This window comes from Tachypleus tridentatus, chromosome 9, assembly GCF_004210375.1.
Source record: "Tachypleus tridentatus isolate NWPU-2018 chromosome 9, ASM421037v1, whole genome shotgun sequence".
NCBI lineage: Eukaryota > Metazoa > Arthropoda > Merostomata > Xiphosura > Limulidae > Tachypleus > Tachypleus tridentatus.
Window position 1 is genome coordinate 81,018,286 of NC_134833.1, and position 27,381 is coordinate 81,045,666.

Sequence of the window (27,381 nt, forward strand, 5' to 3'; positions counted from 1 at the left end):
GAGTATATTATATGAATTGAGGGTCAATACCACTATTCAGCCTGATAAGAGTGGCCCAAGAGTTGGCTGTGGTTGATGTTAACTAACCTCTTTCCCTATAATCTACCACTTGAAAATTAGGGATGACCAATACAGATAGTTATCGTGTAACTTTATGCGAAATTCAACAAACATGCAAGCTAACTAATAACACATAGTCTTTGTTCATACTACATGCCAGAGGCTTTTCCACAACAATTTTAGAAAACTAATATGTCTATACACAAAACAAAAAGTACATGCAGTAAAACATAAAAATTTAACGAAAGCAAATTTTAACGGATTCTGCAACATTTATTTAATATAATTTAAAAACAAGAAGCGGTTGAGACGGATTAATATGCGAGTATACCGCAAGGCTTTCTGGGAAGAAAGTAATTACGTCATCTCAAAAGTAATATTTACGTCATTCATTCTGGGGAACCCTCGTCGTCGATCGATAATTTGCTGAGTGAGAGGTTTAAGTCCACACACCTAGTTGTTAGCTTACTCCAGCATTGGAGAAGGTGCTGTGTCTTCTCCATTGTGATTTCGTCTTTATTCAAATACATAGTACGTTTTATTTCTTTCCAATGTGTCTCGTCTTCTCCATCATGTCAGTTGTTTCCTTCTAGAATGACATGTGACCATCAGAACAAAGGTATGAACGTATTACATTACTCTGTGGCGGTAACTACACATCTGATTTGTTTTTAATGAGCTCTTGGGTACCATAACACCGCAAAATAGGCTTAGTTCAAGTTTGCTAACTATTGAAGTAATGTGAGTTTCTACATCTTCTCACATATGTTATATGAATTCAACCAAACTTAAGACTTATCCAATAACTAATACAACAGTGAAGTAATACGAGTTTTACATCTTCTCACATATTTTATATGAATTCAACTAAACATAAGACCTATCCAATAACAACTAAAACTTACTGATTAAAATTAATTTGAAAACTGGTTTGGTAGCATATAAAACATACCAAAGTCTGGTAAGTAATTTCCAGAAATTACAATACTTTCTGATAATTGTTGATATTGTTTGTCAATATTACTACAAACTTTGGATACTTTTTTGTTTTCTTATTAATTACTTAAGTTACAATCTAATACAATTAACTATTTTTTTCTTAACTTGAGCAGTATTGATCTGACGAAAGTATGTGCTTGTGTTTTTTGTTCGTTTAGTTTAACGTTATAAGAACTGAACCTTAGAAAGCAAAACAAATTTATATGTAGTTATATTGTATGCTCCTATAAAATATACATATACAGATAGATAGACATAAAAACAAACAGATAGACACTAAACATAACGTCAACTTATAAAATACAAGCTCACTAATAAGCAGTAATGGTACTTTCGTTAATAACTGAAAAATAATATGTCCTACGGTGTTTAATTTTTTTCAGTCTTATTTAAACCTTTTTATACTTTCAGGAGTATTTTTTGTTTAGAACATTTCTTTACATAAATATCAATATTGGACAATCTACAAACAATTATAAAATTATTTATAGTTCATACAACAGACTGGACCGAATTTATTCAACGTTCATAGTGCTGGAAATGGACCTGCGTGCTCAGTTTTACGTCACATTACCGAAAAAACAAAGCAAAAACGACTCCGAACTGAAATAGGGTCGTAGTCCAGCCTTCCCTTGTGTAGCTTTGCATGGATACCTGAAAAGAAATAAACGAATTACATAATGACGTGTTTCTTACACTACGTCGTTACATTTGATTTTTTGCATGAAAATTGTGTATTTCATATTTTTGTGAATATAATGAAACATTTTAATGTTCATGAATGTGATACGTATGCGCGAGTAAGAAAGAACCAGTGTAAGCATCTCAGACCATAAAGGTATTGGCGTGACGTTGCTAAGGGCAACTAAACTCTGACGTCACACAGGAGCAATAAATAAAATGTGAGGTAATACGCCACTGAAGTTCTGGCATCTCATAGTACCTTTAGCAATATAATGACCTTTATAGGGTATCATACGTACAGCATTGATATCTTTGTTTGTTCTTTACTAATAAGAGATAGTCACGAACGTTCCCTTTATTCATTGGATTTCGTATAAAACTACATAAGGGCTATCGTCTCTAATTTTGAAATGAAAGACTAGAGCGAAGGCAGCTATTCAACACCATCCGCTGCCAATATTATGGATATTATTGTGGGACCAAATAGTGTGATTTAATTGTAATCATGCTTATAATGCACCCAAAGGCCAAAGTACGAAGATCGATTTATTTATTTTTGCGGTTAACGGGAAGAGAACCACGGAACTTAAACTTCCCATTTCCACATGCTACCAAGTAGGCTTCGCTAGGACTAGTCACGCAGAAATGCCGTCCCTTACAAAAACTGTTTTAGGCTTATCGCTTTAAGAGAGAAACCACAACAAGGAATAAGTTAAACTATCATTTTATTTCTGATCCTTATGTATTCAAACTGACATCTGTTGTTATCGTATCGGCTTACATCCCCGCAATTTCATTTTTTACCATTTTCCTGATTTAGGTTATTTAATAGTTTTTAAAGATACGCTTATTTGATTACTTACCCAAGTGGTTATGAGTGAAGCATATTCTTTTAGTGTAGTTGAAAGAGAATTGAGTAGAGAATTTTAGCAACTAAAAACCTCGATATACATTTTCTCTTGAGTGAAAGTAACTAAACCTATCATGATTCACTTGCTCTTTGAGGGTCAGGTGTGAGGCGTACTCGAAACTCTTTTCTAATCTGATACGTCGAACCAAAACAGCCAGTTCCTATTATCAGATCACAAGCACAAACTGCGTATCGAATAAATGTAGCTGGATATCACATATGACATTCAGGCGCTCGAGCATTGTATCTTAATAATGTGACGCAAAGGTCAGAAACAGTGTTAAGCAATTAATTACCAGGTAATGGAATAAGTGTAATACATTTGACATTCAGTACTTTCATTACTATACTTTGTTATTTCATCGATGATTGCTCACGTTTTCTTAATAAAGTAATTGGATATAATTTTTAAATAATACTCAAATTAGTATCTCAAAAATAGTTTTTTCAAAATTATTTATTAATAGTTTATAAAACATGCAATTTTTACAGTAAAACATTGAGAAGACTATTAACCAAGGTGAAAACTTCCTTTATCCGATTAGCGTTTTGTTTCGTAAAAAATATTGAATTTTCTTAATATTCGTTCCTGGATGAAATGCACAGTACGATTCTTTTTCTTTTTTTTAGGGGTTGGTGGGTGGAAGGAGGAGGATATTGTTGTTTCATTAACACAAAAATATTTTTTGAAAAATAAATTCAAACTATAAATCATACTGATTATACAAATATAAAATTTCAAACATCAGAAATATGATCGTGTGTTATTTATGCATTTACTTCAATCAAACAGAACTAATATATTCGATTTATCTTTCCCATTCACACAAACTTGAGTCAAACTTCCATTGAGGTAAGCACGGCCAGGCGATTAAGGCACTCGACTCTTAATCCCCGTCACACCAAACATGCTCGCTCTTTCAGCCATGGGAGCGTTATAATGTGTCAGTCAATCCAACTATTCGTTGGTAAACATTATTCCAAGAGTTGGCAGTGGGTAGTGATGACTAGCTGCCTTCCCTCCAGTCTTACACTGCTAAATTAGGGACGGCTAGTGCAGACAGCCTGCGTGTAGCTTTGCGCGAAATTCAAAACAAGCAAACCATTGAGATAAGCAGCACTTCGATTTTGAGTTAATGTGGTATTTCTATTTTTATCTTGGCGGTAATTGGATACGAACAGTGCAAATTACCTGCCTCTACAATCCCGTATTCTTAAATACGAGGCCTAACGTGGACCAATAAGGCACCTTAAGCAACCATGAACGTAATCATGGTAGAATATAGCGTAATTAGAGTACTTAAAAAATACACTTTCGGAATTTAATTTTGCTCTTTGCTGAAAATAAGTAAGTTTACCTTTCGGAAACATTCGGGTTTTCTTCCTTGTCTTTTATTAACTGTATTTTTTCAAATATCCTAAATTTGCATAAATTAATTGAGTAAAAGGAATTAGTAATATTTAATGTAGTATACGTTTTCAAATTGAGAAGAACCAAAATTTATTTTTCATACTATAAAACCAATATATATATATATTTACAACTTAGTTTATTACTGAAAGCCCACCGCTAGTACAGCGGTATGTCCATGGATTTACAACGCTAAAATTAGGGATTCGATTTTCCTCGGTGGGCTCGGCAGGTGGCCCGATGTGGCTTTGCTATAAGAAAACACACTTATTCGTGAATGAACTGTACAAAAATTAACATAATATTTTGTGAAAAAATATGCATACATGATAAGGACACAGGGAATTGAAATATGTCATACGTAATATTCAAGTCTTTAAATAATATTTTTATTGTTAGACTAAGAAATTGTATCTAATTTAAATGGAAACACTAAATTATAATTTCACTTTTGAGTAAGCTTTATACATTTGAAAAAAAATAAACCATATTATTAATAAGAGATTATATTTAAATTAAATGCAAACACTAAATTACAATTTTAATTCTGGGAAAGCTGTATATATTTGAAATTAACAACAACCATATTTCTTTCATATATTTCCAAATTAATATTAATTCTAGTCACTATTTCTGATTCAGTACGAGTCAGACTCAACAAACTTTTTATTGGTTAGTTTGGTAATTTCACATCTCAATTGTCAGAAACAACGCATCTAACGTTATTCACAAAGTTCAAAGCAAGCTATTCTGAAACTGGCATTAACAAGATTCGAAAATTTATTTTTCTCCACAGAAACAAGACAAGATAAAACTGCGAGAGAGCCTCTGTAGCTTCAACTGTACAGTAAAGATACGATATTTATTTTTTACTTTAATCCTCGTCGCACCAAACATGCTCGCCCTTTCAGCTATAAGAGCGTTATAATGTGACAGTCAATCCCACTATTTGTTGGTAAAAGAGTAGCCCAAGAGTTGACGGCGGGTTGTGATGGCTAGCTGCCTTCCTCTAGTCTTACACTGCTAAATTAGGGACGGCTAGCGCAGATAGCCCTCGTGTAGCTTTGCGCTAAATTCAAACAAACAAACAATTTTTGCCTTTTTAATGTTTACATTTGATGCACATATTTTGTGCCATGCTTGACGTGCATGAATGAAATAAAATGTAAGATATTGATAGATGTTCATAACCTGATATGTTTGTAGTTTAATACATAATACTTCTTCCACCTTTCTTTAAGCTTGAGAGTTTATAACGCCAAACTTTTTGGGTTCAGTCATTGTGGTGGGCACAGCACAAATATCCCACCATGCAACTTTGTAATTAAAAACAGACTTTTTTATTATTAGCAGTAATCAATTCGCCTGTTTTGGCTATTGTCACATGAAGATTGTTGTTAACAATGCGACGAAGTTTATGAATTAAGGGACAAAACAAGTCACCCTCTGTTTTAATGTACAACCCCATTCAAGTGACCCATAGGTAAGTTTGTCTTCTTATCACGCTAAAAATCGGGTTTCAGTACTCATGGTTAGCATAGCACAGATAACCCATTAAGTACCTTTGTGTTTAACAATAAATAAAATCCTGTAATTAGTTAGTGAACTGTCAAAATCTTTTACAATACAGCTACTTTTAATCCTCCCTTGATTGTTAGTACATCATCTGTACTTTGGAACACGAGTACTTGATTGTTGGTACATCATCTGTACTTTGGAACACGAAACATGAGTACTTGATTATTGGTACATCATCAGCACGTTAGAATACGAATGCTTGATTATTAGTCATTATCCTCACGGCTATGAAGGCGAGCATGATTGGTATGACGTAGATTCGAACCTACGACCTTCTTATTGCGAGTCAAGTGTCCTAACCACCTGACCATGCCGGGCCCATTAAGAACAAACCCCACCGCGAGTATCGAACCTGGTTTCTAGCGAGATAAGTCTGTAGACGTACCGCTGTGTCACAGTAGTTATGATAAAATGCTTATTTATGGGTACTCTATTCGTCACGTGCTTTGACTTGGAATGACACATCAAGATACTGAATAATATACCACATTAACGTCTGAACTCTAGAAGAAAGAATAAATATTTTGGCAGCATTTTACATTCTATCTTCAAAGTTGAAGATTGCCTACCATAGGTAATAAGTAGTTGATGTAAAGAGGTTTAGATCTCTTTTCCTTTATGTGCTCGTCTGGTAGAGTAAGCCTAAACTCCAAGTTTCAGCATTATAAGTCCGTGAACTTACCACTAACCTTCCGTGGAATTTATCTGGCCATTATTTTCTGTTTAACTAGGAAAAAAGCAGAAATTTTGTGCTTAAACTAAAGCAATATGACTCACTGATAACGCTCTCTAACCTACCAAAAATATTCCAAATTTCATTATCTCTCCCAGTGCCATTACATATCAGCAGTTTTGATTAAACAGAAAATTCTTCAAATGGAGTTTTAAGCAAGTGAAGCAAAAAATAGAAAGATGAGTTTTACCGTTGATTTAACGTGGACCAACTATTTTATAAACCGACAGCTATTCGAAAATTTAAAGAATAACCCAGATGAATGGCAAACATGTTTTTATAAGGGTATCCAAATTTTAATTTGTGTAATTTCCTGTAGCACTTTTATTACACTGCTTGAAAACTTATATAAATTTTCAATAAAATATTTGTGAAACTCGTACGATCACAAATATGTGAACCTATAATTGTTTTTGAATTTTGCGCAAAGCTACACAAGAGCTATCTGCGCTAGCCGTCCCTAACTTAGTAGTGTAAGAATAGAGGGAAGGCAGATAGTCATCACCACCCCCCGCCAACTCTTGGGCTACTCTTTTACCAACGAATACTGGGATTGGCCGTCACATTATAACGCCCCAAGGCTGAAAGGACGAACATGTTTGGTGCGACAGGGATTCGAACCCGTGACCCTCAGACTACGAGTCGAACGCCTTAACCCACCTGGCCGTGGCGGGCCACCTATAATTGTAAAACGTTTATCTCCCAATTAAAATAAAACTGGAATTGTAAAATAATTAAGTAAATGCCAAGTCCTTGCGGTGTTCTGGACAAAAACGAACTTGAGTGACACATCTCCATTTCTTGGTAAATCTTTCGGAAGGGAGGGGAGGAAGAACATCTAAGGTTATAGCAGTGTTCACACTACTTAAGAATTTGTAATGTTGCTGAGTTAGTTTTTACAAAACCTCATTATTACATAATGAGTCGAATAAGATTATTAATTAAGTATTCTCAGGCACTATTCAAAAGCCATCATAAACCTGGTTATTAGAAAACGAGTGAAATAACTGGCATGAGGTTATTAATTAAATGTGCCAGAATTATAATTAATAAACAATTCTAAATCAGGCTTTAACTAAAATTGCCGTTAACCTATTGAGCTTATATTTTACATTTATTAGTGTGTAAGTTTAATATTCAAATCAGGTTTTTGATATTAGTAATTGATATCTAAGGCTTTAATGTCATTATTCTAAGCTACCATAGAAGTTGCTACTGGCGTTAATAAAACACGACATGCACTAATGTATAACCGAATATGAGAATAATTAATTTGGACCATTAGTGAATGGTGTTTTTCTTGACGTGTGTTTACATTCTGTTTGGCGTTTAGAGGATTTTAATATTTTACGAAAGTAACTTTAAAGGTGCTGATTGTAAGATATTAAGTACGAATAAATGCGGTTTTCTTTCGTTCCTAATTTCTATGATTCCATTCATTAAATATTTTCTGATTCTAAAATTAAAAATGTCATGCTTATTAAATTGAAAAACATTTAAATTTTACAGCTGCTTTAAAATTAATATATTTTAGAAGTATATTTTATTCGTATTGAGTCTAAACATATTTTTAGAAGTATACGTAAGAACAAAAACATAACCACTTTTGCAGTTGTTATTAAATTAGTATATTTTAGAGTAAAAGTTAAAGACTTTTAAAGAAACAGGATCCCTGTAATTTAGAAAAAAAGAGATATTAATATCATAAATATATCATCAAACAACAGTTTCAGATATTCCCCTATACCTATTTGTCATATAACGCATGTGTTGTGTCATGAGACTACATTTTATATCTGCAGAATAATCAAGGAATGCTTTCCTCGAAAGTAACTAAAGCTATGCATGCTATAAGGACATGTAAGAATACATATCATAACTTTCTGCTTCAGTATTCCTGTTATTTGATATTTGTAGAGGAAAACAGGAAAGCACATAGAAGATTGATGTATTAAAATGTTTGACAAGTGAACTCTTTGATCTTTAGTATCAGACTAGAGAGAAAGTTGGAGAATTTAATGTGTGTTTTGTTATTGCAAAGCTACATCACGCTATCTGTTGTGTCCATTAATGAGAATCAAACCCCTGATTTTAGCGTTGTAAATCCGAAGACTTACCACTGTCCTACTGGGGGAACTGGTGAAACTGAAGTAATGTTTTACATACACGTCAGAAGACATTCTACTTAGAATTAGCAAGTACAGGTAAAGACCATAACCAAAGTTAAATGTCAGTATTTCCAATAATCAAACAGCATCTAAGCAGTAATAACCAGGCTTTATGATTTGGTTTTTGTTTTAGAGCAAAACTTTCTACACTCTGTCCACGACGGAGAATCGAACCCTGAATTTAGCGTTCTAAATCTGTAAACTTACCTCTCTTTAACCCACGGAGGGCTGGAATTTATGAAAATATCTTCTTAATATTCTGTAGAACTCGACGTATCCAGTATCTGTGAATCTCTGGATTCTAAATGGACTTACAGAATTGTAAAACACTAGAAAAAAATGCATTTCCTAGCAGCAGTATCTGGACAGAAAACGCACGTATAAATCAATAAGACAGGTCAGCTCAAAGTGTTCTCTGTCACTTGTCATAGAAAAGGAGAGAAAAATAAATAGCGTGTATGATATATCAAAGTACTATTATTTAAGTCTATATCTCAGATACCAAAATGAAAAAACACCTTTAATAGTTACGAGTTGATTCAAATACACATGTCTTATAGCAGTAATGTAAATTGTATTTCTTGCTTTCTAAAAGCTTGGTATAGTTTAAAGTAAAATAGTAGATTTTGTAAAATAGTAGATTTTGTCAAAAAATCTAGTTTTTCTTCTAGTTTAAAGTAACTTTTTTTTCTATCTAGATTTCAAACTAGCAATGTGAAGAACTGTTTGTTTTTTCACAGTTATGCTAATAATTCATCATTTAAAAACAAAAAAATCTACTACAGCTTTTCTCCAAGTGTTTAATGATTTAGAATTGCTTTGAGGAAATTAACTTTTCAGGATACAAGTACGTCATTTATAAATTTTATTGTACAAGCCCAATAGTTTAATATCTTACACTTTCTTAAACAAAACTGAATGAACTAACATGTAAAGCAACGTTAAGATATCTTCAAATACATCGCAATGAAAATAGTTTATTACTTAATACAAGATTTCTCTTATTGTTTTTTAATTTCGTGCAAAGCTACACAAGGGCCGTCCCTAATTTAGCAGTGTAAGACTAGAGGAAAGGCAGCTAGTCATTATCACTCACCGCTAACTCATGGGCTACTCTTTTACCAACGAATAGTGGGATAGACCGTCACATTATAACGCCCCCACGGCTGAAAGGCGAGCATGTTTGGTGCGACGGGAATTTGAACCCGCAACCCTCAGATTACGAGTCGAACGTCTTAACCATCTGGCCATGTCGGGTCCTTCTCTTATTGATATTACGAACACAAAACCAGTTTATTAACCAAAGTGTGTTGTTACGTTAACAATAATTTTGTGTTTTCCTATAAGTTTCTAGCAAGGTGTAAAAATACTAAATATAGCACATAGTGGTAGAGTTTGGTATAGAAATGTTTAACATGAAGTACCAAGTCAAGAATGCGTGTATAATTTACATAACTATTTCCGTTAGATTAAATGTAGAAACGAAGTTATAGTATATATTATTATTATCAATATATGGAATTGCGTATTTATCGGTATTGGTCTTTTTTATGTATAACAACAAACGAAGCCATACAATGAACTATCTACGCTGTGCCAACTAGGGGTATAAACACTCGAAATTCAGCGTTGTAAACAAGCCCTCAGATTTGCTGTTGAATCACTGGAGGATCATATGTTTTATACAACTTTGGTTTCTGAAGTTTTAATCTCTCAGATTCATTAAATCGAGTGTTTTTATTGTTTTTTTTTAATCTGACTTGTTGAAGCGGCGTTTTACATATCCACAAATTTGCCAGTCACTGCTGAAAAACAACAGATTATGTACTGATAATGCAGGCTTAGTTACATTTATTTTTACTATACTCAACAAGTATGAGTGTTTCGTAAATTACTTGACATATAGTTATCTTAATAATGCTTGGCAATCCTCGAACAATGTTACATCGTATTATTCTGAATTGAAAACATCCAAGGGATATCATATTCTTGTTGAAATCATAAACGAAGGGCATTGTATTAAAAATAGTCTTGTCTACACTTGTCTTCTGTATTTAGCAGTTCAATTATAAACCCTTTCAATGTATTTGTCACGTCCTACAAATACAGAAACAAAATTGGTTTGTAATTTTTTTTATAAGCTACACAAAGGCTATCTGAACAAATTAGTCCCTAATTTCAAACTGCTTGGCTAGATGTAGAAAGGAAGTAGCTAGTTGAAAGCATCTACCATCAGTTCTTCTCTGACCGAATAATGTTAATTGACTGTCACTCTGGTAGTGTACCCACGACCCCAACAGACCTGGAACCATGAATCATAAAGTGTACAATCTAAATATGCTTATCACTAAGCCACGTCTGAACCACGGAAAAAAGACTGACAAACGTGAACAACATTCTGTTTTGTTTCTCTGTCTGGAACTTCATGTTTAATAATATTTTGAATTGCAAGGTTTTGAACAAACACACTAAGATGCTCTTAATACTAAGTCAAAACACTCCTGTGAAATAATATTGGGATGAATTGTAAAGATAGGAGGTTTTACCTTTAGGTTTGACATTCACTAATCAAGCCACGAGTAAAAAAAAAAAATATTAGAAAAAATTATATTTGAGACAATATTGTAGTTTTATAATCGTCTAAAAACTTAATTTACGTCATTCATTAACATTATAAGATCGGATGATAAAAGCTACATCTTGAATTTCCCTGACAAATGCTCGGGTGCCCGCAGGATGAGACAAGAGGCATTTGCACCCTTATATGATATTTTACAGCAATTGCACGTATTATGATATAAATTTAACATCGTAGCTGAACCAAAGGTTTACAATAGTTTGTATTAAAACAGTAAATTTGTGTTTGCGTTTAAACACACATCACACATTTTACTAGTCTGTTGACTTACACTGTAAGTGTTGATCCCTTACATACATGTCCCCACCCGCCCCCACAAACATGTCTGTGGGCGCCTATGTACAAATGTTTAAATCAGAACAAATAGCCATACCATATTTTAGCTGATACAAACGAGTGATTTATAAACTTAGGTAACAATGGTCATATTAAAACCTTACCTGATAACTACAGGATGAATTTAGCAGGCAAACTAACACATCATAAACATGAAACAATTACATTATCAGTTTCGTTAGTAAATTAATAGATCATATGGTTAAGAAAAACATCGTGACAAAACACTTAGTTGGGAAATTATTAAATCATGAACCTTAAACCTACTATATTAATACGAAATCAACGTATTTCGCCTACAAAGAATTATTGTGTCACTATATCTGAATGTATAGACACTTCCCATCTTAATGCGTTTAATATACTATTTTTAACAATGTTACGTCTCGTTGGAACTCAACTCGTACGTGTCTGTGATGACCTACAACCCAAGTACGAAGAACGTTTAGTATTGTTTGTTTGTTTTGAATTTCGCACAAAGCTACTCGAGGGCTATCTGTGCTAGCCGTCCCTAATTTAGCAGCGTAAGACTAGAGGGAAGGCAGCTAGTCATCACCACCCACCGCCAACTCTTGGGCTACTCTTTTACCAACTAATAGTGGAATTGACCGTGCCATTATAACGCCCGCAAAGTTGGTTTATATATTATACTTTAATCAATATTAATCACCAAATTCCTCTTACTATTTTAAACTCCATAACAAATAAACATGAGCTATATATACGATTAACATAATTAAAATGATATGTTGATAACATATTATTCCGTGGCTGTTAGCAAAAAAAGAAAAGAAAGAAAGATCAAATAACTACAGAAGCCGGAAGAGGTGATGGGGAAATATTTATATCGTACGCACGACATACTTTCGTCTTCCCATGAAATAATGTAAGTAGTGAAAATAAGACAATAGATGCACTCGACATAAATATTTTGTATTGTGTTCTACGCCAGGGCTAGGTAAATAGAAAATTAGAATAGCCTTTTAGTGGCACAGCGGTAAGTCTGAAGACTCATAACGCTAAAAACCGAGTTTCGATACCCCTGTTTGGCACAGTGAAGATAGCCCATTGCGTAACTTTGAGCTCAACTACAAACAAATACAGTGAATGAAATAATGAACTATCAAACAAATAAATACAAAAACGTTGTTGAACATTTATCTTTTGAACTGTTAGTTGGTTAAAATTCGGAGATATTTAATTTAAAAAAAAAAACGTATCGTTAAATACAGAACCTGTGACTCATTCAATTTTATAACTCTAGAACAAACGACTGACATCAATTACTAACTGTAGAACTTGTGGCCGATACATTTCAGTAACTCTAGAATAAATGACTACCACAAATTAGTAATATTAGTTGAAACACAATTCGGTAGCTGTAAAAACCTATTACTGCCACAATTAAGTATCTTTAGAATATGTAAGTGCCACAGTCCTGTGACTTTAAAACTTGTAACTGGTACAATTCAGTAGCTGTAGAAACCTGTGACTGCTACAATTAAGTAACTTTAGAATCTGTGAGTGACACAGTCCTGTAACTTTAAAACTTGTAACTGGTACAATTCAGTCGCTGTAAAAACCTGTGACTGCCACAATTAAGTAACTTTAAAATCTGTGAGTGACACAGTCCTGTAACTTTAAAACTTGTAACTGCTACAATTCAGTAGCTGTAGAAACCTATGATTTCCACAATTAAGTAACTTTAAAATCTGTGAGTGACACAGTCCTGTAGCTCTAAAACTTGTAACTGCTATAATTCAGTAGCTGTAGAAACTTATGATTGCCACAATTAAGTAACTTTAAAATCTGTGAGTGACACAGTCCTGTAGCTTTAAAACTTGTAACTGGTACAATTCAGTAGCTGTAGAATTTCGAGTGACAAAATTAAATAATAATAAAACTTACAGAAGTCAAGTGTTTCAGTAACCTCTTATTCAGAAATTACAACCTTGTTGGTTGATACACAATTCGGTAACTTTCAGAACATGTGAGACACGAGGGAAAAACATATTTACGTTCTGGGATATATTAAGTTATGTGCACGACTTTTTTTCCTAGTCTCATTCCGGGCTTCATAAATAGAAAGCATACAGTTACGACAGGAAGTGTTCGTACCCCTGCGTCGTGAGTAGTTTATTCCTCATAACTTAAAAAGTATCACGATTAGGATAATGAAAGTATAGTATATTATAAATATTATATTAAAACACATCTACGTAAATTCTTACGTAAATTAAACGATAAATAAACTGTTTATAAACAAATAACCAAACATGAGAGGGGCAAAAAGTGTTCGTGCGTCTACTTTAATGGTCAGTTGTGTAGCTTTTCAGGTGAATTACTTGGCACAATCTCTCCTCATAGCCCTCCATGATCGTTTGACAGTACTCGACTGGTATTTGTTTTCCATTATTCTTCACAGAAGGCCTCTAACTCTTGCAAGTTTTTCGGATGACGCTGATGAACCCTGGTCTTCAACTCATGCCAAACGTTTCCAATTGGGTTGAGATCGGGTGACGGCGATGGCCACTCCAGAACGCTTATATGGTTCCTCTCCAACCAGGATTGTACATATGTCGATGTTCACTTAGGGTCATTGTCGTGCTGGAAGATCCAACAACGCCCAAGCCGCAAGTTCCGAGCATCATTCTTGATATAAGTGCCTAATATATCAACGTACTCTTCTTTTTTGATGATTCCATTAACGCAATGAAGGCTGCCTACACCAGAAGAGCTGAAGGAACTCCATAGCATGATCAAGCCACCTCCGTGTTTAATTGTAGGGACGGTGTTCTTTGGAAGATTTCGTTCCCTCTTCTTACGGAAAATATAGCGAACATCATTGTGGCCGAAAAGCTCGATTTTAGTCTCGTCTGACCAAAGAATACTCTTCCAATAGGTAAAGGGTTTATCTACATGCTTTCTTGCATACCTCAATCGTGCTTCTAAATGAACAGGCGTTAAATATGGAGCTCTACGAGGACGGCATGCTTTGAACCCAGAAGAGTAAAACATGTTCGTAACTGTAGAGGTGCTTACCTGAACCCCAGTTTCCCTTACCAGTTTCTGTATGTCATTACGTGTTAAACGAGGGTTCCTACTAACTTCTCTGAGAACCTTCCTCTTGGTTCTCTCTGGAATTTTTGTGGGGCGTCCGGAACGAGGGAGGTTAGCAGCTGATCCTGTGAGCTTAAACTTGGCAATTATGCTTTGAACAGTAGATTTTGGCACATTAAGTTGTGTAGCAATACCGAAAAGAGACACACGAGACTTGTATTTTACAATAATTCGGTTTTTTAAATCGCTGAACAGTTATTTCCTGTTCACCATGATGATCAACCAGATAATGACAGAGACGGCGCTAAATTGCCGGAAGTAACTTTTTTGCTGGCTAAATTCCAATAATTATGAACCCAGTGCCTAGTTCTGGAATGGTATAATGTAGTTTATTCGCCAAACTAAACAAAATTTGTACGGAAATATCAGTTTTTTTCACACGTTCAGAACTGTACGAACACTTTCTGATCCTCCTATTTTTGGTTATTTGTTTATACACAGTTTATTTGTCGTTTAATTCACATAAAACTTTATGTAGGTGTGTGTTATTATAATATTTATAATATATCTTACTTCTATTAGCCTAATCGTGATACTTTTTATGTTATGAGCAAAACACTACTCGGGACGCAAGGGTACGAACACTTTCTGTCGTAACTGTATGTATTCAATGAATGAAATAACAAACTACCAAACAAATAAAAAATAAAAATTATTAAAGTCACAGAAGACATTTTATTCAGTAATACACTATTCGGTAAGCATAGTCCTTGTAGTTGATTCACAACGTAAATCTTTTAATGGGTACATAATTCAGCATTTATAGAACTGTTAGACGACAAATAATTACATATTAAATAACTCTAGAACTGTTACTTGAGCACCAGGACAATAATTCTGCAACTGTTGAGAGATGTAACTCACTACGGAACTCTAGAGTATTTACTTCATGCCATCTACAATATAAATTTGAGCTTTAGATTAACATTTTCTCTCAGAAAATTTTAAAGCACTATTGTCAAGTAGTAAATACTCTGATACAGTTGAGACCTCAGAGAAACGCAGTTACGTCGAGACGAAATGTAAAAACTACAATAAATTAGTACTGTTATGGAAAAGAATCAAGTGATCAATTTTTCGGTCAAATTACCTTCTTAAGAACTTAAGTCTAGCATTGCCAGGTGGTTAGGGAGTTCAACTCGCAATCTGTGGATCGCAAGTTCGAATCTCTGTCACACCAAGCATGCTCGTCCTTTCAGGCGTGGGTCAATTTCACTATTCGTTAGTAAAATAGTAGCCCAGGAGTTGGCGGTGGGTGATGATGACTGTCTGCCTTCCCTCTAGCCTTACACTGCTAGTCCTCGTGTAGCTTTGCGCAAAACTCAAAACAAGCAAATAATAATTAGAGCTCTCAGATCAAAGCTAATAATCTCGTTATATTTTCATATTTTTCATTTGGTGATCATTTTTGTTCTGTTTGCATTTTTATGAATCACGTTTGGTCACAAACTTACCTGTATTTTCATTGAACTGCACCTAAACTTTAACTTAAAGTCTTTAATTTTAAAATTGATGTTTTTGTTAGCGTATTAGAGTAAAAGGAAAATGAGTGAATATGTTCTCATTAAGAAAGTATTTTCCTTCGCAGATATACCAGAGCCTCATGGTGTCAAATCTCTAATAGGTACCACTAGCTAAATCTTCTTGTCCAGGCTTTAGTTTTGACAAAATAATTGATTATTTAAATATAAACTATGAAAGATTTGGCTGTAGCTGTCACTCTAATTGGTATTAGTATCATTGTCTGCGCTATTATATATGGGCTATGCCGGTTACTGGGTGGTTGGACGTGGCTACAATCATGGCTGACCGGAAGTAAGGAAGAAACAGCACATCTGACAAAAAATGAGGACTTTAATATGAAAGGTTATAGTAACATGGTAAGTAGACACTCATGATAGAACTGCTTATTCCTTGATTTAAGATTTATGTTCAAGCTGTTGTGTTTAAAAATGTATGTTCACTAATCCCTGTTTCTTCATACATATTTATATAATTAGCTAAATATAACAAACAATTAATATATGCAACATACTTGTCCTTATTGTTCCTTTATAAAAGTTTTGTGAAAATTGTTTATATTTAATGTCATTAAAGTTTCGTTTTTAGTCAATTTATAGCAACTTCTTATTGAATGTCAACCTGTTAATCTCGTGCCTTTCCTAGCTCTTATTTTCAATTACACTTATTGCTTCTAAACTAGAAACCACATAAAGAAAGGCAAGATTTCGTTATTTTGTTCACGACCACGATGTTTCTATGTCTATTTATCACAAACTTGTTATTATTAAATACAAGAAATATATAATTTCCTATTTCGAGATCTAGTTCTTTAGAATTAATGTATCAGATAGGGTTATTTTTTTCTCACGATGTTTTCATTCAACAAGTTGTGTACATCTAAAACAAAAATTCTCCTTTATCTAGGCTATTATATCTAAAACAAAAGTTCTTCTTTACCTAGGCTATTACATCTAAAACAAAAGTTCTTTTTCACCTAGGCTAATACATGTAAAACAAAAGTCCTTCTTTACCTAGGCTGTTACATCTAAAACAAAAGTCCTTCTTTACCTAGGCTATTACATCTAAAACAAAAGTCCTTCTTTACCTAGGCTATTACATATTGTCATCATTTTCTTGAACCTCAAGATTCAGGATCATCCATCATTTTCCTAGTCTTCATCACCGATCGTACTTCTTCTAAACTACAATACTTTTGCTATTTCTCTTCTTCTAGGCCATAATACTAGCCATTTCTCCTAATCCTTCTCTACGTGCCATGGAGGAGCAATGTCTATCCTCCCTCATCTATTCTTTGTAATTCCCTCTACATCTTGTTGTCTACATCATCATCACAATTCGTACATTAATATTTTTTAAATATTTTTCTCTTGAGTTTCTCATCCCATTTTGGTTTCCTTATCTTCTTATCATTTTACAGTTGCCCCCGTTATCATATCACTGATCTATCTTCCTTCTTTATACAATCTTTTATTGACTCTATGCAGTAATTCAGCTCGTAAAATATTCTGCGGGCTTCATTTTACAACGTAATTGCCTTGGCAAGCAAAAACTTATTTAAAAGTCAGAAATTAAAAAAAAAACTGGTAACAAATCAAAATTATGTTCATTGTGTTCTTTTGAAGTGTGGTAACTATCAGCTATATATTTCTCATTCCAAGGGTATCAGACAAAAGTTCTCCACTGAACTATATCCTACAACTTCTCACAATGTATCTACTTTCCTCACTTTATAGCCTTCTAATATATTTATACCTTTATCTTCCTGTCACTTGCACCAAGATCTTTTCAGTTTCTCAACTACAACCTTATATTTCTCCCTCAGCTGTCATCAATCTGTTTTTGACAGTTTTAACCCTTTTACGTTTCTCCTTTACATCGCTCTGTATCGTTGTGTCAAAGTAAATAGCAAACTAAGGATATGTTTTATAAAAAAAAAACAACTAACTGTTTGAACTAGCGTTTACTTTCAATCAAAGACGAATAGGAAATATCATGAGTTGTAACAAAAAATATGCTTTTCTAAGAGTGATTCGTATCTTTATGTGGACCCCTGCTTCTGAAATAAGAAAATCGTGCGGGAAACGTATGTAACTTTTATTCGCTGCTGTCGCTATGCACTATTTCACACGTCCTATTTCTATTTCTCTATTTCCCTCCATCCATAAGCAATTACTTTCTAAAATCTACTGTCACTCTTCCATTCATCCTGCTACTTCTACCACTCTACAGTCTGCCGGTCTCCTCATTATATGTATTCTGCGTTCTTAACTTTAAAGACGTCTATATTTCTCTTATCTTACCCCTTACTTCTCTTACTCTTCATACCTCCACACTTTTCTCAGTTCACATTTTGTTAAATGTCTAATATTCTTGGCGCAGATAGCCTAGTTGCTTTGCTCCATAAAACGCCAAACCAACCAATCTAATATTCTTAAAATCTAATTTCCTCATTTCAAAGTAAAAACATTTTCTACTTCTCGCAGTTTATGTGTGATTATATTTCCTTTAGTCAATATACCTTTATACTTATATTACCTTAAGTTCATCTGTATTTACATCGTTCCTTACTCTTACATTTATACACTATACAATTACCTCACTTTTTAGATTTGTTACAATTACTTCATTTCATACCTACGCTCGTGTCACTTTATTCTTGTTGGTGCTTCACTTCATACCTACGCTCGTGTCACTTTATTCTTGTTGGTCCTTCATTTCATACCTACCCTCTGTCACTTTATTCTTGTTGATACTTCATTTCATACCTACGCTCGTGTCACTTTTTATTCTTGTTGATGCTTCATTTCATACCTACGCTCGTGTCACTTTATTCTTGTTGGTCCTTCATTTCATACCTACGCTCGTGTCACTTTATTCTTGTTGATGCTTTATTTCATACCTACGCGCTTGTGTCACTTTATTCTTGTTGATACTTTATTTCATACCTACGCTAGTGTCACTTTATTATTCTTGTTGATACTTTATTTCATACCTACGCTCGTGCCACTTTATCCTTGTTGGTCCTTCATTTCATACCTACGCTCGTGTCACTTTATTCTTGTTGGTGCTTCACTTTATACCTACGCTCGTGTCACTTTATTCTTGTTGGTGCTTCACTTCATACCTACGCTTCTATCACTTTATTCTTGTTGATACTTTATTTCATACCTACGCTCGTATCACTTTATTCTTGTTGATACTTCATTTCATACCTACGCTCGTGTCACTTTATTCTTGTTGGTGCTTCACTTCATACCTCCGCTCGTGCCACTTTATTCTTGTTGGCCCTTCACTTCATACCTACGCTCGTGTCACTTTATGTTTGTTGATACTTCATTTCATACCTACGCTCGTGTCACTTTATTTTTGTTGGTGCTTCACTTCATACCTACGCTCGTGTCACTTTATTCTAGTTGGTGCTTCACTTCATACCTACGCTTCTATCACTTTATTCTTGTTGATACTTTATTTCATACCTACGATCGTATCACTTTATTCTTGTTGATACTTCATTTCATACCTACGCTCGTGCCACTTTATTCTTGTTTTGTCCTTCACTTCATACCTACGCTCGTGTCACTTTATGTTTGTTGATACTTCATTTCATACCTACGCTTCTGTCACTTTATTCTTGTTGATACTTTATTTCATACCTACGCTCGTGTCACTTTATTATTCTTTTTGATACTTTATTTCATACCTACGCTCGTGCCACTTTATCCTTGTTGGTCCTTCATTTCATACCTACGCTCGTGTCACTTTATTTTTGTTGGTGCTTCACTCCATACCTACGCTCGTGTCACTTTATTCTTGTTGGTGCTTCACTTCATACCTACGCTTCTGTCACTTTATTCTTGTTGATACTTTATTTCGTACCTACGATCGTATCACTTTATTCTTGTTGATACTTCATTTCATACCTACGCTCGTGTCACTTTATTCTTGTTGGTGCTTCACTTCATACCTCCGCTCGTGCCACTTTATTCTTGTTGGTCCTTCATTTCATACCTACGCTCGTGTCACTTTATTTTTGTTGATACTTCATTTCATACCTCCGCTCGTGCCATTTTATTCTTGTTGGTCCTTCATTTCATACCTACCCTCGTGTCACTTTATTTTTGTTGATACTTCATTTCATACCTACGCTCGTGTCACTTTATTCTTGTTGGTGCTTCACTTATTACCTACGCTTCTGTCACTTTATTCTTGTTGATACTTTATTTCATACCTACGCGCTTGCGTCACTTTATTCTTGTTGATACTTTATTTCATACCTACGCTCGTGTCACTTTATTATTCTTGTTGATACTTTATTTCATACCTACGCTCGTGCCACTTTATTCTTGTTGATACTCTATTTCATACCTACGCTCGTGTCACTTTATTATTCTTGGTGCTTCACTTCATACCTCCGCTCGTGCCACTTTATTCTTGTTGGTGCTTCACTTATTACCTACGCTTCTGTCACTTTATTCTTGTTGATACTTTATTTTATACCTACGCGCTTGCGTCACTTTATTCTTGTTGATACTTTATTTCATACCTACGCTCGTGTCACTTTATTATTCTTGTTGATACTTTATTTCATACCTACGCTCGTGCCACTTTATTTTTGTTGATACTTCATTTCATACCTACGCTTGTGTCACTTTATTATTGTTGGTCCTTCATTTCATACCTACGCTCGTATCACTTTATTCTTGTTGGTACTTCATTTCATACCTACGCTCGTACCACTTTATTCTTTTTGGTGCTTCATTTCATATCTTCGCTCGTGCCACTTTATTCTTTTTGGTACTTTATTTGCATTCCGTCCTTATATTTCGCTAATCTTATAGCCTTCTATTTTGTTTCCCTGGATTCTGTTTTCTTTACGTGCACTCTATTCTCCCTAATTCAGTTACTTTAGCTACATTTACTTTCTTCACTCTCTTACTTGTAGCCACAATGTAATTTTCTCATTACCTTTTAAGGAAGAATCCGAGTCCGACTTGGCGCTCAACGCAAATGGAAACTACAAACATTTTGACAATGTTACAAACGATGTTAAGATGGTGGACGAAGTAAAACCTGGAGAAAAGAAATCCGATTTAATACCACTGATGCCTCGCCCTCGTCCACGACCACATCAAACGTCTGTCTCAGATCAAACTACAGTATTAGCGCAACCTACAGAGAAAGTGATTAGACAACCTTCTATCGAAGAGAAACATAGTCCAGACACTGATCTACCTGACGTTTTGGGTATGCACTAGTACCAGATATTATATTTAGTTATGATTCAATTTAGAATCACATTCGTTCTTATAATACATACCAGTAGCGAAGTTCAAGTTAATCATGTTTTCAATTAAAGTGCAGTATATTTCTAATTAAATACCTTTATTACTCCTAAAAATAATTTTACCCTCATTCAAAAAACAAAACTAGCCTTAATTTCCGAAACCATAATGTATTGAACGCCTAAAGCGTGTCTTAGTTTTGTTTTCGGTTTCATTCGAGTTTGTTAAATTTCTAAAGCACACAATAGGCTACTTGCTGAAATCGGATGCCTAATTTCAGCGCTGGAAGTTCGTAAACTTATCACCTACCGCTTGAGGTCGTCGGCGTGCTAGATAAAGAAGCCACTGTGAAATACTGAAAACTTGATTATGTTATAATTTTTGGTTCGGTTTTCGATGGCGATTCTAAATTTTGTGACACTCCAGTAGGATCGGAAATTATGAGAACATTACACGACACTCTCACCCTTAAAGTAAACAGTGATGAACTAATCATTAACTAGTAGATAAACCAGAAAGAAAGTCACTGTCTCGTTTCACTCAGTATTTCAAGGTCTCACCTTGAGAAAACCTGGATTATACTGTACCTGAACACAATAACAGAGACGATTGTCTTCTTCATTCAATATCTGTAGGACCTCTAGTTGGGAAAACCTAGCTCATAATGTATTCTGAAGGAGAGGGTGACAATAACAGCTTTGCTTCATTAGATATTTTTAGGCCCTCAAGTGGGGAAAACCTAGATCATTCTATAGCCTAAAAAGCGAAGAAAAAGACGACTGTTTAGCTTCACTTGATATTCTTAGGACATTTAGCTAAAAAAGACCTAAAGTATATCATATTCTTTAGAAGTAGATGAGGATGAAGCAGACACACTTGGAACGTTTAGTAGTAAAGGCCTGCTCAGTTAATCTGGTAATATTAGGACCTGTGATGAAAAAAAAAACTATTTATTTTAATTTAGTCTGGAGATACCACTGAAGGTCACTCAGTTTCACTACGTTCGATACCTGTATTTGGGAAACTTAGAATAGAAATTACTATACTATAAAAAGATAAATATGACTACATATAACTCCAATAAATAAATTATTCGTCATTTGTATTATGTTTCGGTTTCTCATGACACTGAACACGGATTATCAACATTTGTATCGTGAATAAAAGCCTTGTAGAAAAAGAAAGAGATTAACTGACATAATAGATGAAAAATAGAAAAAATATTCATAATTTTACGTAATCCGTACATGTGATTGTTTGTTTTTGAATTTCGCACAAAGCTACTCGAGGGCTATCTGTGCTAGCCGTCCCTAATTTAGCAGTGTAAGACTAGAGGGAAGGCAGCTAGTCATCACCACCCACCGCCAACGCTTGGGCTACTCTTTTACCAACGAATAGTGGGATTGACCGTAACATAATAACGCCCCCACGGCTGAAAGGGCGAGCATCCATACATGTGATAAATGAATAACAAAGTTAATAGCTGTTGTTTTTTCTTTCAAATCAAGTAGCTTACTTGAGTTATTAAAATTAGTTTGATTTTACTTTATAAGAATATGACAACGTGAACGTGTTTAGATTTCACTGTATTTGCTTCGAAACGTGACTATTAATGCTCTAGTCTCGAGGTAGATAGGTAGTAAAATGATCTCAAATATTTCCAATCACTAGAAATTTTTAGGTTTAGAAGATAATACTTTGATTAATTAGTTTGCACCTAATGCCAATAGTTGTGTGTTGGATGAAATTTTCATAAAAAGTGAAAATTTCTTCTGATAATTATGATTAATTAGTTAATTAGATATCTATAGCACTGAGGTTGAGTCAGTTTGGGCTAGTATTAGTAAACATAAAAAGAGGAGTCTTGTAGCTGGGATTTGTTATAGATAATCAGGTCAAAATGTGAAAGTTAATAAGAAACTACATAATGAGGGGAGAATTGTAGCTCAAAAGGATGTTCTTATTATGGGAGATTTTAATTTAAGCGATTATGACTGGGAAAATTTCAAGTCTATTGGTGAGGGGAATAGGTTTTGAAAAAAATCAGGAAACTGGTGATGGAGCCTACAAGAGTAGAGGCTTTATTTTATTTAATATTAGCATCCAATGTAAATTTACTAGACAGATTTGCGGTTGATGAGCATTTAAATACAAACGACCATTGTACTATTAAGTTTAGAATTTTATTAGACGTACAATTGAAGAATAATAGTACTCTGATTCAAAATTTCAGGAAAGCCAATTTTGATGAAATGATACGTAATTTGGCTTTGTTGATTGAACTAAATAGTTGAGAGGAGATCTTGAATAGATGTGAGAAGGGTTTGGAGAATGTGATCAAAGATAAATCGCAGAGTCACTTAAAACAGTTTGATGTAATGTCAATGAGCCAGCATGGTTTTACTAAGGGAAAAGCTGCTGACATTTTTTGAGGATGTTACTGTAAGAGTTGATGAAAGAAATACTGTGGACTTGATTTATCTTGAATTTCAGAAAGCGTTTGATAAAGTGTCTGACGAAAAACTTGTTACAAAAATTAAATTTGTGGGTGTGGAAGAAATGTTACTAAATTGGACAGTAAATCGGCTGCCGTGTAGAAAACGGTAATAAAAGGAATTATATCTAATATAATCACATTTACGACTGGTGTGCCTCAGGGCTCTGTGCTGAATCCTATACTGTTTGTGATTTTATATTAATGATATTGACTCTGGAATGACTAACAACATTTTGAAGCTTGCAGATGACAAGATTTTGTGACTTTATATTAATTATATTGACACTAGAATGACTAACAATATTTTGAAGTTTGCAGATGACTAACTTTATCAGATATTGCAGAGATTTAGATCATTTGATGCATTTGACCAATACGCAGCGGGTAATGTTTAACTATCCAAAATGTAAGGTGATGTATGTAGGTTTTCACAGCTCATATTATTGTTATATTTTAAATGGGAGTATATTAAATACTGTTGACGAAGAAAAAGATCTTGGTGTTGTGATCGAAAAATCATTTAAGTATTCTAAACAGTGTACTGTAACTACCAATGCAGCTAATACGATTTTGGTAGCATCTATACATGTATTGATTGCAAATCAAGGGATATTATTGTTTCACTGTACAGATCACTTGTAAGGTCTCATTTAGAGTACTGTATACAGTTTTGAGCTCCCATTCTTACGAAGTACATTGAACTCTTGGAGAAGGTTCAGAGAAAAGCCATAATGATAATATCTGGGAAGGTGGAATTGTTGTATAAGAATGGGCTAAAATCTTTAAACCCATTTTTCTGGAGAGAAGGAGGATCAGGGGATTTGACTGAGGTGTTTAAGAGTATTAAAGGTACTGATAATATAGATCCCTCAAACATTGCTGGGTTTAACAATGGAAACAATAGAACAAAAGGTAATAAGTTCAAATTTTGGTAATGTAGGAGTTGTCTGCACTTTAGTCAGATTTACTTTTTAAACAAGGTGATTTGTTGTTGGAATGAGTTGCTTTCAAGGGTAGTGGCGGTGCCAGAAAATTTAACTAACTCCAAGAAAATAATGTGTAAATACGTGAGTAGTAAGGTATGGTTATATTTGAGAGATGAAATGAGCATCCTTGATGGGTTTATAAGCTCTTTTTCATCCCTTTAACATTTTATGAATTTATGACTAAAATCCAAAGTGATAAGCACATAACAAGATTATCCAATACGTTTTGTTAAGGTAAAAACTGAAGATTTTCAATAAGTTTATCTTTGTATTAATAGTGCCATCGACTAACACTTTGATCTTTGAGTTGTTTAACCACAAAAATGAATATTTAAAATTAATCTGGAGAGAATGTTTGATTGAAAACAGCGTAACAATTTTGGTAAATAAATAGAGTTTCTATTTTAGTCTGAGCTTTAAAAACATTACAAATAAAATCCAACGCTTAACAGCTATTTTTATAAAAGAAATAAAAGAACCAATTTCACTAATGATTCTTAGAGCAAACTTTAAAACGACAAATATCTACCAATATAATTAGTTACAATGATATATATATCTACAAAAAAGCAAAGACAAACGAAGATATTATGGTGATAGTTACAAAAGTTTTAAGATTTTGGTTGTTTCGTTTTACCTTTATTATCACTTATAGGTAAAACATCTATACACGGTGATGGTAATCATTTTTATTTGATTGCTGGATTTTTTCAAAATTAATGTTTTTGGTAACTTATAAATTATTGTAATTATTTAAATTATCAACTTTGTTTATTTGTACTGAAACACAAAACTACACAACAGGCTTCCTGTATTGTGCCTATCATTGGTAACGAAACCCAATTTTGGCGTTATAAGCCTAAAGACCTACAGCTGAGCCACTGGGCGAGGGGAGAGGGCTTAAGGTTTAAAGTTTTCTTTTTAACTGATTCTTCAATATTCTTCAATGAAAAAATCAATAACCTATTTTTATCATATTATCAATAACTAACAGAATTTTATTTAAGATCCATATGCAAACCACATAGGTGAAATGAAACGAAAATGTGTAGATGGCATGGACGCCTGTATAAAGCAATAAAAGGTCATCTGCATTTGCTTCTCTATAGGTCATCAGAAGCTAGATGTAAAGAACTACTTGGCATAGTCGCTCTATCTCCGTTGTATATGTCGCTTTTTAGCTATACAGAGCATCCCAAAGTTTAAAACCGGTGGATAGCTAAAACAGAGATTTCTTATTTTGGTGCTTGGCATGGCCAGGTGGTTAGGGCTCTTCACTCGCAATGTGAGTGTCGCAGGTTTGATTCCCCGTTACACCAAAATGCTTGCTCTTTCAGCCGTGGGTACGTTATATTGTGACGGTCAATCTCACTATACGTTGATAAAAGAGTAGCCCATGAGTTGTTGGTGGTTGGTGATGACTAGCTGCCTTCCCTCTAGTTTTACACTGCTAAATTATAGATGGCTAGAACAGATAGCCCTCATGTAGCTTTGTGCGAAATTCAAAACAAACAAACAAACAAAGCAAAGTACCAAGCGATAAAAGCACTTGATAAGGTCAGTTGAGTAAAAGAAAAAAATCACAAACCACACATTTGTCAATCTGACACTCTGACTGAATAACGTTGTTGGAAAGGCATAGATCTCTCCTGCTTTCATCTTATGAAATCTAAATGTACATAACTGAATAACGTAAACTTGGCTAAAAGCCTTTATTTTAGCACCTTGGTAATATGAAATAATAGCAATAACTATCTTGCAAAATTATGATCGTGCTATAATATTTCATATTATATATTTCTCTTTCTTCCGAATTTTCCTTTTCCTCCATTCATATATATGTAAAAACGGCTAGTATGGATAGAGAAAAACTCTATGCAGAGGAGCGAACAACGTTTAGACCTTTTTCGGTCATTGTCAGACTTATTTAAAAATGAAACATAAACCAAATCAACACTAGAAATGACAGGAACAAAACGATTTGTCACAACAAGAAACTAGAAAAAACTAAGATGCAAACAAGAGAAAAAAAACACCAACACGACAAACCGTTGACTGACCTCATAATTAACAGATCCGACCGACAATTAAACACAGACGAGATACATCTACTTAACAAAGGACTCAACTTCGCAATAACACCCAAGTACATTTCAACCTTAGAAATTAAAACATGTATAGAAGACCTAGCTAAGAGACTTGTGATACTTTCCACACAAAACAAAAACAACAAGAAAACAACCAATAGAAAGAAGACAACTTTGAAATTCTATTGACATCCAACAGCCAAACTTTCCAGAAAAATTTAAAAATTAATATTTTCCAGAAACACCTAAAAACAACATCTTAAACGATTTTTTCAAAGAATTTTCTCACAAAACCATCAACATAATTTCACAAAACAGAAAACTAAAAAACAACCTTACAAAAAGAGACATTATTATTCCATTAAAAG

The 27,381-nt window shown here is 34.1% G+C and overlaps 1 protein-coding gene across 3 annotated transcripts in view; it reads left to right on the top strand.

Annotated features, from left to right (window-relative positions):
- The first annotated feature begins 236 nt into the window (after nt 1–236).
- LOC143225602 (synaptotagmin-12-like) overlaps nt 237–27,381 on the top strand; it is a 47,195-nt gene continuing 20,050 nt past the window's right edge. The window contains exons 1-3 of one of the 3 annotated variants that reach the window (XM_076455331.1): nt 237–679; nt 16,226–16,517; nt 21,135–21,405. In XM_076455331.1, coding sequence (XP_076311446.1) covers nt 16,332–16,517; nt 21,135–21,405 — 457 coding nt within the window. In that variant the 5' untranslated portion in view covers nt 237–679; nt 16,226–16,331. The remainder of the gene's footprint in view (nt 680–16,225; nt 16,518–21,134; nt 21,406–27,381) is intronic. The other 2 variants (XM_076455329.1, XM_076455330.1) reach the window with 2 other exon arrangements.